The sequence below is a fragment of the Cervus canadensis genome, chromosome 14, assembly GCF_019320065.1.
Source record: "Cervus canadensis isolate Bull #8, Minnesota chromosome 14, ASM1932006v1, whole genome shotgun sequence".
In the NCBI taxonomy this organism is placed as follows: domain Eukaryota; kingdom Metazoa; phylum Chordata; class Mammalia; order Artiodactyla; family Cervidae; genus Cervus; species Cervus canadensis.
This window is the reverse complement of record NC_057399.1, coordinates 14,244,768-14,254,637: the sequence shown is the minus strand read 5'-3', so window position 1 is coordinate 14,254,637 and position 9,870 is coordinate 14,244,768. Positions and strand designations below refer to the sequence as shown.

Below are 9,870 nucleotides of genomic sequence, written 5' to 3'. Positions count from 1 at the left end.
TGGGCACTGGGTTGGCTTCCTGGTTCAAGCAAACCAGTCTTTTCTCTTCCTACGCCCTCTTCAGGACCATGTCAGCCTCGATCCCAAGTACTCAGACCTCCGTCTACACGTTCTCCCTCCCTGCTTCTCTCCTGCCTACCCTTGGAGTTTCCATGTCCCACTGTGATCTTCATTCCCCGTGCCACTTATTCCATGCAGCTGATAGAGGAGGTGGGATACAAGAGAACCACAGCCGCCTCCCAGGTGAGCTCTCCAGAAAGATCTAACATAATCAACAGGAGCAGAAAGGGAGAGTCTATCATTTGCTTTTGGTATTTGTCATATTATCTATATGCTATCGATAATACAAAGCACCTCCTCAAGATCGGAACACTGGCACTCTCCCAAATATCTCCCCTCCAGATTGTGAGCATATATATAGAAGTCATCAGTGAATTTTGCCTGGGGCAAAAAATTCCTGGCCACTGGTTCTTGACAATACTACCCTCACATCCACATTGCTTCTCTGGGCCCAAGGACACCATGATATTAATCAAATTCAATTCTGACCTTTAACTTCAATGTACCTTAGACAAGGGCCTTCCTTCTCTGCTCAAGTCCCTTTTATCCACAGTCCAGGGGGTGTAGGGGGGCGGGGAGTGTGGAATGCTGACCCAGCTTAAGAGTGGGTTAAAGCTTCTTCCCTAGATAGGAAGGACATTAACCTCCATCATGCCTTCCCTGAGCACACCAGGGTGGAGAAAAGCAGCAGACACACAACTCTCTGCTTAGAGATATATAGAGTGTATTTGGGTGGTGCTCTGCCCACCTGCACATTAATAAAAATAACAGGAGCATTCCTCCTCAAGGGACGCAGACACTGGGGAGACTACAAAGTCTTCTGACTGTGTTGGGTCTTCCTGCGCAAACCAGAGTTTCCCTTCGAGGTGAGAGCTGAGACTTAGGGTGGGTTCTTTGGTGGGGTGGCACAAGCCACTCGAGGACAGTGCCGAGGGCAGTGGCGGGGGGCACCCAGGACTGAGGCCAAGTGGAGTTGATGGGGGTGGGAGTGGTGCTGGAGCTTACTGTCTGGGGAGTGGGCAACATCCATGCAAGCTAGGCCCATCTGCTTCTCAGGGGGTGGAAACTGGGCCTTGGAGTCCCCTCTTGTCTTCTCTGTCTTAGTTCGCCCCTTGGGACTTTTGGCTGGAGCCGAGATTTTTTCCACATTTTCTCTTCTGGGGCTGGCCACTTTCTCAGAGGTAGAGGACATGGATGCCTCATGCCCTTTGCCTTTTGCCTTGGGTGTAATACAATGCAGAAGAGATTTCATCTTATTTCTCAGGCCAGATTCTGGAAGGCTGGGCCTCTTATGAGGATGACCTTGCACCACCTGCCTCTGAAAGACCTGACCTTGTAAAGCTCGGCCCTGCAATGGCTTACCCACCGTGAGCTGGCCCAGGAAAGGCTGGCCCCGTGATGCTTGGGGCACCACAGGCTGGGCATTCTTGGGAACCCTTGCTGGTCTGAGGGTGACACTGAGCTTGGCTTGACTGTCCTGCAGGTCCTTCTTCTCAGAATCCTTCCCCCCAGGGACTCCAGGAGGGAGCTCTGGGAGTTTAGGCGGAGGGCAATGCTGAGGACTGTGTTGACAGGAAGCATCAAGGTGAAAGCGACGTCTCCGTTGCCAGGGGCTGCGGGGTGTCCTGTTCAGAAGTATCCCTTCTGGCCTCTGGCCTTCAACAGAGTGGCTTTTTTCTCTCGTGGAGGAGAGTGTGAACCCGGCATCCCCTTCTCCATGGCCCCCAGCCAGTCTGGGTTTGCCTGGCTCCTCTCTCTTTTCTGCCAGTGTGGGGACTTGGGCTGAGTCCTTGCTCTTGCCAGGGCTGTGGGGCTCAGGGCTCCAAGGCTCCTCCAGACTGGGGTTGTTCACACTGGCCTCCAGCTGAACACAAAGCACCTGGGCCTCCGTCATGTCCCCACTGAGGAAGGTGCTGGAAGCCCAGGGGCCAGAACCATGGGGTACTGTGCTGAGACTGGGCTGCTTCTGCTTCTGGCGCACCGCCTTCAACTCAGTGGCCAGCTGTTCTTTGAGGTGGAGCCACTCTGGGTCTGGGGCACACGGTACATCTGGTGGGATGGGGAGATCCCGGAGCAGGGGCTGTCCTTGGTTGTTTAAACTCTCAAGAGACTCCTGTGTAGATACATCCTCTGACGTTCCTACACTTTGTTCCCTGGACTCTCTCGCCTTTATGGGAATTCCAATTTGTGCCTCTAGGATCTTCTTTCTCAGATGGAAATTCATTTTGGCCAAGATGTGTTCCCCGAGTGAAGAGGGCCTCTCAGGCTCTGTCTGGCTTTCTATAGGCAGCATCTCAATTACTCCTTCCACCTGCTCATCAACCTGGAATTCTTCTGCAGTGTTTGAAAGAGTCTCCTTGGCCTCTTGAAGGCCTGGCCCAGGACTTGGACCCTGCTCTTCAGGTGAGGTCACTTGAGTCAGAGGTTCTGTTGAGCATTCAGCAGGCTCAGGCACCATCTCTGTGATCACAGCTGGGGATGTGACTGACGTGGTTGCTGGGGCCATGGCCCTGGAGAGAGCCACACAATAAAGAGCCGGCAGCCCTGACAAGAAGGCCAGATACTTGTGCCGTAAAGCTGTCTCCAGTTTCTCAATGGCTGCCTCTGACAGGACTCCGGGCAGCTTAGGATGTTCAAAGACAGCTTTTGGTGAGACCTGTTGCTGCTCATCAAGGGCCACTGGCATCCCGGGGGTCACTTCCTGTTGAGGGTCCTGGTCAGCTGCTGCCTGGAGTTCCAGGGGCGTGCTTTCCAGGATGCAGCGGAAGGGAGTCACTTCCAGGACCCCAGGAATTATGCACTCCCAAGAACTATACACACAGGCAGGGATGTTGCCCTGGTGAATCTGCCCACATTTGGAGTTGATATGGCCCCGCAATATTGCCTTGGCCTGGTCAAACAAGTGTGGCATGGGGACAGACAATGGGTCCACAATAGGTGAGAATGGGTCATCAGCTCCAGTGGCCTCCAGACATGTAGGCTGGGGGCCGTTCACACGGTCCAGGGCTGTGCTGCTCCAGGACACAGTCTGCTGGTGAGTGGGGGACAGCAGCATCTGGATGGACTGCTGGATCTTCTGGGGCAGGCCCCAGCGGTGGTGAATCAGCTGTCTCTGGAGGTGGTATTCCAGCAGCCGCCTGGTGTGCTGCGGGAAGAGTAGTTCCCTTGTGAGGACTGGGACAGGCTGCCCCGGACAGGTAGTCTTCAGAGTCTCAGAAGACTGGGCTTTGTCACCGGGCTGACACTGCCCAGGGCTCTGGACATGTCGATCTCTCTGGAAAACATCTGGCAAGTCCCACTGAAGCTGGAGCTGCCTCTGCAGCAGGTGCCACTCCAGGGCTTCACACTCGTCCAGAGTCAGAAACGGGACATTGATGTGAGCTTGCTGGTGATCAGATGGAGCAACACAATTTTGAGAAGACAGAGAAGAGAGTGGAGTTGACTGGGTTGGAGTTTTAGGCAGCAAAGGGAGGAAGGGGAGTTCCTTGAAGAGAAAGGGATCCTTCAGGTGGGGCTTGGACATGCTCTCATCCTTGGAGAGGCCTTGAGAAGCCAAGAAGGTGTCAACCAGCGACTCACTGTGCAGAGAAGGCAGGCCACAGAATAGCTGGCTGTATTTTGGCTGCACGGGGCCCACTGCATCACTAGCCTGTTGCTCAGACATTAGATAGAGGCCAGTTAATTCTTTAAGGGCTGAAGAGGGCCAGGCTAAAGCCTTATGGTTGGGGATTTGCTGGTAGAGGTGTCTTTGTTCTGGATCCGTAATGCACCATTCAGAAACCCAGAAGGCCTGGGTAGGCTGGCCAGCCATACCTGAACCCCAGTTCTGGTATGAAATGGTCCCAAGTTTCTCAACAGAGAAATGTGAAGTATTATTGTGGATGAAAGAAACTGGTTGGTTATACACAGTTTGGTAAAACAGTGGCGGGTTTGGCATCAGCTGCCTCAGGGACTCTTCTACACGCCTGGGGAGCCCCCACCTCTGGAAATGCATCCATTTTTTCACATGGACCTCAAGAAGTCTCAGGACTTCAGGACTCAGGAACGGCAGGTGGGCAGGGAGGACAGTGACCATCGGCAAGGCCACTGGATGTGTCAGGGTAGTAATTTCTTGTTTCAGGGTCAGCAGAGAGACCTGGGGATTTAAGGGCTGCTGGACTTGGTTCCCACAGATGAGGCTGAGGTTGCTCTGCATCATCTCCTGCAGATTCACTGAAATTCTAGGCTCCTCAGTCCCTGAGGGAACCTCTAGCACTTGGAATCCCTGCCTTAGCTTGAGATGTTCAGCCCAGTAATCATGGATGCTGACTGCACTAGGTGACTGGGCCGCTGACTGGGCTAAGGATTTCTGTGACACTGTGAGGGTTGCAGATGGAAGTGCAAGGTCTTTGGAGTGTGGGGTATGATGCTCCAGACTCTGCTCAAAAGACACATTAGACATGGACAAAACCTCTAGGCAAGAGGAGCCCTGAGAGGTATCCCCTGAAGTGCGGGAGATTAGGGTGTTCTCACCCAACAACTGCTGAATCTTCAGAGCCATGGTGTTGCAGGTTTGGCAGCAGGGATCTGCACAAAGGATCTGCCGCACACTTCCCTCCTGAGGGAGCCAGCCCTGGCTGGGAAGGGAAACAGCAAAATGTTTGTTACTGATGGGCAGTTTGTTACTGTTTGTTACTCTTGGCCAGTGTGTGGCCTGGAGATTGGGCCTGCCTTCCTCTAGTCCCGGTAAACTCTGAGGCCTGCAACCACTGGGTGTTTAAGTGTCTACTTTTCTTCCTAGGGAAATGCCATTTGGCAAGCTGTAGTGGGTTGGGCTGAGAGCCTGAAGCTTGTTGGGCAAGGTCTCAGGCAACTGGTGGGAACACAGGGCCTTGAGAAACTGGGAGGTGGGTGAGCTCTCTGCTGACCTGTGCTGAGAAGCTGAACTAGGAGAAGGGAACCAGGCAGGTGGGAGAGCCAATGGTTAGCTGATGGGGCAGCACCAGCAACATCATCAGGTAGAACCTGGAGTCAGCCTCGCTTGGAGCCACAGAAGTCCTTGTGGGAACTCTGCATTCTGGGGATTAGGAGATGTAAACAACATCTCTCGGGAGCCAATTCCTCATTCTGCAGAGCTCTTAAGAAGGGGATAATATGACAAGCTCCTGCCTGAGGGTTGTCCCAGGAACTGGCCTCCCTGAAGACAGAACCAGAGGAGGTAATGTCAGCAGGGTCCAGGGGTCTGCCCTTGAAAGGGTGTGGCTGTAAAGAGAATATGAAAATGATGACTCATTTATGCACTTAACTCTCCATTCTCCTGACTGGGTAACTTGTCTCATGGTTGGGAGAAAACCCACATAGTTAAATCCTGACTTCCAGCACCTTTGTGAGCCTCGCCCGGAGCACAGCTGAAGACCCCTCTCCACTGAGACATCCTACCCCACCTTCTCCTCCTGCAACCCTGCCTCACTCAGGGCTCCAGGCTCCATGCGTCTGGCTCCCTCTCAGCCACTCCCCTTCTCCCAACCCTGCCCCAGGACAAACACAGAAATCACTACAGGCCACGCCGGGAGATGGGAGACTGCAAAGAGCAAGAGATCACCTTCTCATGACCGAGAGCAGCTCCCACAGCTTGTCAGCTTCTTTCTGGGAATATCTCCTAGCTGAGAAACCAGGAGACAGTGTTACACAGAACAGGAGGGGATTCAGGGACATCCAACAGGAATCTAAAGGCCTTGAATGACAGGAGACTGCAGACACCACCCCCCCACCCCCCATAAAAGTCTTCTGGGAGAATCTGTCTACTTGGGGACTGGAGCCTTCAGCAGTTAGAGCACCTGGTGGCTGGCACCAAGGGTCACTGGGGGACAGGGTCCATGGGAGCCTCACCCCCAGGGGAGGGAAGTCAGAGCAGAGACTGGGACTTTACCTCTTGATGCTGCATCTCTAGCCCTTTGTCTGACTTTTCGGTGACGCTTAAAAGACAAAAGAGTTGGAGTATGAAGTTGAGACACCATTTTCTTTTTCACGTCCAAACCAAGACAAAGCTAATATAGATCACCTAATCCTTTTTAATTTACCTATATCTTATTTACTTTCCTAACTTTCCATACTCCTATTATTTTTCATCTCAATATTTGCCTTCTCTTATTTCTGATTCATTTTGAGGCTCTTCCGTCCTCCATGCCTCCCATTTATTTCCTAAGAGAAGTTCTGTATCAAGCTTATAATGGAACAAGAGAAAGGGTGGAACAGAATAAAGTTGTGTAGATCTAATAACAAAAGGACTTCAATTTACAAATGCCTTAATGGACCATAAACCAGAAAAATCTTCCATAAAGGAAAGTCTTCAAAGATCCAGCAAGGCACAATCCATTTCATCTAAGTCTCAACCCAAGCCAGATAGAGATGTTCTTGATTTTTCAACTAGAATACTCTGCAGGGATGGTCTGGTAAGAAATTATTTCTAGGCGCTGAGAAGAGAAATACCATATAAGAGTAACTAATGGATGGTAAAACAAAACAAAACAAAAAACATATGGGTGGGGAGGTAGACAGGTGGAGAGGAAGGATAAAAGGAGAGATACTGGGAGCTTAAAAACATCTTATCTAAGGCTTAATTAGTTCAGTCCTGGTCATGGTGTTTCCCTACCCGGCAGCAGCTCCTTTTATGTTCCGTTAATCCATGGTAACTCTTTTTCACTTGCCAGATGATTAGAATAATAATGAAGATGGAGCCATAGGTATATAAGGGATACCCCAAATCCCACAGAACAAAAGTCTGGCTCAGCATGGTCTAAACCTCATAATCACGAGGAGACCAACCATCCCTATGAATGTAGGCATTCAGAGTCCTGGCACCTACTGACTTCCAAGGCTACACATGGTCGTCTCCGCCTCACAGACGACGGAACCAAGCCACCAGACTGCATCACAAAGCCCTTCTGCTTCACAGGGTAGGTATGGCGTCAAGGAGCTTCACCTGTCTAGGAAGCCCATGTGGTAATTCCGTCTGCAGATGAGGCGGTCTGGTTGTAAGGAATGAAGGTGCCACGCACGGGCAGTGTCTGTGCTCCCACTCTGTCTTCACTCTCCATGCCCTCCGCCAGCCTGATGGCCAGTCTGGTTATGGCTTGGAAATGGGGAGCTTGGACGTTACAGGCAGTGGGTGATGGGAAATCAGAGGTGCCTGAAGGGACCGTGGCTGAAGTGGCAGGGACAGGTCAAAGTGGTAACATCTTTAAAACGACATTGTGGGAATCAGAAAGGAATGCCTCCCAGACTGTGTGGCCTCAAGCTTGCAGATGAGTGAGAGGAGACTGTAAACACTGCCTTCCATTGAGACACACTAATGAGATTTCCTTGGGCATCTCTCTTTTTTTTTTTTTTTTTTTTTTTAGCTTTTTTTTTTTTTTAAATTTTTTTATTAGTTGGAGGCTAATTACTTCACAACATTTCAGTGGGTTTTGTCCTACATTGATATGAATCAGCCATAGATTTACACTTATTCCCCATCCCGAACCCCCCTCCCACCTCCCTCTCCAAAATGGATTAAAGATCTAAATGTCAGACCAGAAACTATAAAACTCCTAGAGGAGAATATAGGCAAAACACTCTCCGACATAAATCACAGCAAGATCCTCTATGACCCACCTCCCAGAATATTGGAAATAAAAGCAAAACTAAACAAATGGGACCTAATGAAACTTAAAAGCTTTTGCACTACAAAGGAAACTATAAGCAAGGTGAAAAGACAGCCCTCAGATTGGGAGAAATAATAGCAAATGAAGCAACAGACAAAGGATTAATCTCAAAAATATACAAGCAACTCCTGAAGCTCAATTCCAGAAAAATAAATGACCCAATCAAAAAATGGGCCAAAGAACTAAACAGACATTTCTCCAAAGAAGACATACAGATGGCTAACAAACACATGAAAGGTGCTCAACATCACTCATTATCAGAGAAATGCAAATCAAAACCACAATGAGGTACCATTACACGCCAGTCAGGATGGCTGCTATCCAAAAGTCTACAAGCAATAAATGCTGGAGAGGGTGTGGAGAAAAGGGAACCCTCTTACACTGTTGGTGGGAATGCAAACTAGTACAGCCACTATGGAAAACAGTGTGGAGATTCCTTAAAAAACTGGGCATCTCTCTTAAGAGTTAGTTTTCTAGAGCTGTTTTAACCATGTTACAGAATTCTGTCTTTTCACAGAGGTGCATCAGATCTCACAGATGCACAGATCTCACAGATGCACCTACCTGCATCTCTGTGAGTGTCAGTGACCACTTCTGACTTAAAGTCATAAAGCAGTTGCTGATTGTGGTTAGATCTACTCATCTACTCTGGATATCTGCTGTTTGCCTCAAGGAATTTTTCGTGGTTTTTTTAACTAGAATTTTTGAAAACTTTAAGCAAGCCAGTTGTTTTCTAATTCATCACCAGGGCCCATCACTCCTATATGCTGACCATTTATTTACACATTTATGTAACCTACCTGACCTCTGTGGATATTGTCATATTTCTCTAAAACTCTAATTTTTTAATTTCTTTGAGGAAAAAAAAAATCTTTCCCTGGTGACAGTGGTCTCACAGCCAAAAATCCTTGAACTCAAAATCTCTGAAGATACTCCTTGGTCCTTCCTCCAGTATCTAATCTTTCACCCAACTGAAGACTGCTGCTGCTGCTGCTAAATCATTTCAGCCGTGTCCAACTCTGTGCGACCCTATAGACGGCAGCCCACCAGGCTCCTCTGTCCCTGGGATTCTCCAGGCAAGAACACTGGAGTGGGTTGCCATTTCCTTCTCCAATGCACGCATGCATGCTAAGTCACTTCAGTCGTGTCTGACTCTGTGCGACCCTATGGACAGCAGCCCACCAGGCTCCTCTGTTTCCAGGCAAGAATACTGCAGTGGGTTGCCATTTCCTTCTCCCAACTGAAGACTGGTGAGCCCTCAATCTATGCTCAGCCCTAAGCAAGGCAATGTTAAGAGTACAAAGACATTTGAGTCATGCTGCCTTTCTGCTATCCTAATTTCCAACATAAGACATCACACAAAGCAAGAGCCAACAATCCAAAACATAGGGAATCATGTACTCATTTGTGAGGCCCAGGTCACAAATACCCCTTTCCAGGGGGAGAGAAAGCATAGTGAGGATCAGCATAGGAGAGAGGGCTCCTGGACAGAGTAACATTAGAGTTAGGTCTAAGAGTGCAGCTACAGGCGGAAGGAGTCTATTCTAGGTGGGAGAGAAACTTGCTAACAAATGCAGAATGCTGAGGAATGGGCCACTAGCACATCTGGCAGTTAGAAATGTGGTCCATTTCTAGCAGAGGCGTAGATGGGCAGACTGGGGAGGACTTGTGGGATAAAGACTGGAGAAGTTGGGCCTCTTGAGGAAGGATTTAACTGCATTTAACTGATTTCAATCACTGAAATTGTTTTGTTGTTTTTTTTTAAGTAGACATACACATACATGGTGGGCTTCCCTTGTGGCTCAGTTGGTAAAGAATCCATCTTCAATGCAGGAGACCTGAGTTCGATCCCTGGGTTGGGAAGATCCCTGGAGAAGGGAAAGTCTACCCACTCCAGTATTCTGGCCTGGAGAATTCCACAGACTGTATAGTCCATGGGGTCTCAAAGAGTCAGCACAACTGACAGACTTTCACACTTCACATATACATGGTACAAAATTCAATAGGCAGAATAAGATATGTAGAAAATATGTTTTCTTCTCAACCTCTTATCTCTCATTTTTCTTCCCTTGAGACAGTCATTTCTATCAGATTCCTGTGTTTCTTTCTTAGTTAGTCTAATATAACC

The 9,870-nt window shown here is 49.2% G+C and overlaps 1 protein-coding gene across 1 annotated transcript; it reads right to left on the bottom strand.

The window, feature by feature from the left end:
- Positions 1–764: 764 nt before the first annotated feature.
- On the bottom strand, positions 765–6,832 carry LOC122453062 (protein FAM205A-like). The gene is made up of 4 exons (XM_043486917.1): positions 6,692–6,832; positions 5,969–6,014; positions 5,642–5,702; positions 765–4,676 (listed from the first exon to the last, which is right to left on the bottom strand). The coding sequence occupies exons 1-4, from the start codon at positions 6,830–6,832 to the stop codon at positions 941–943; spliced, it is 3,984 nt and encodes a 1,327-aa protein (XP_043342852.1). The 3' UTR covers positions 765–940.
- Between the last annotated feature and the right edge of the window lie 3,038 nt (positions 6,833–9,870).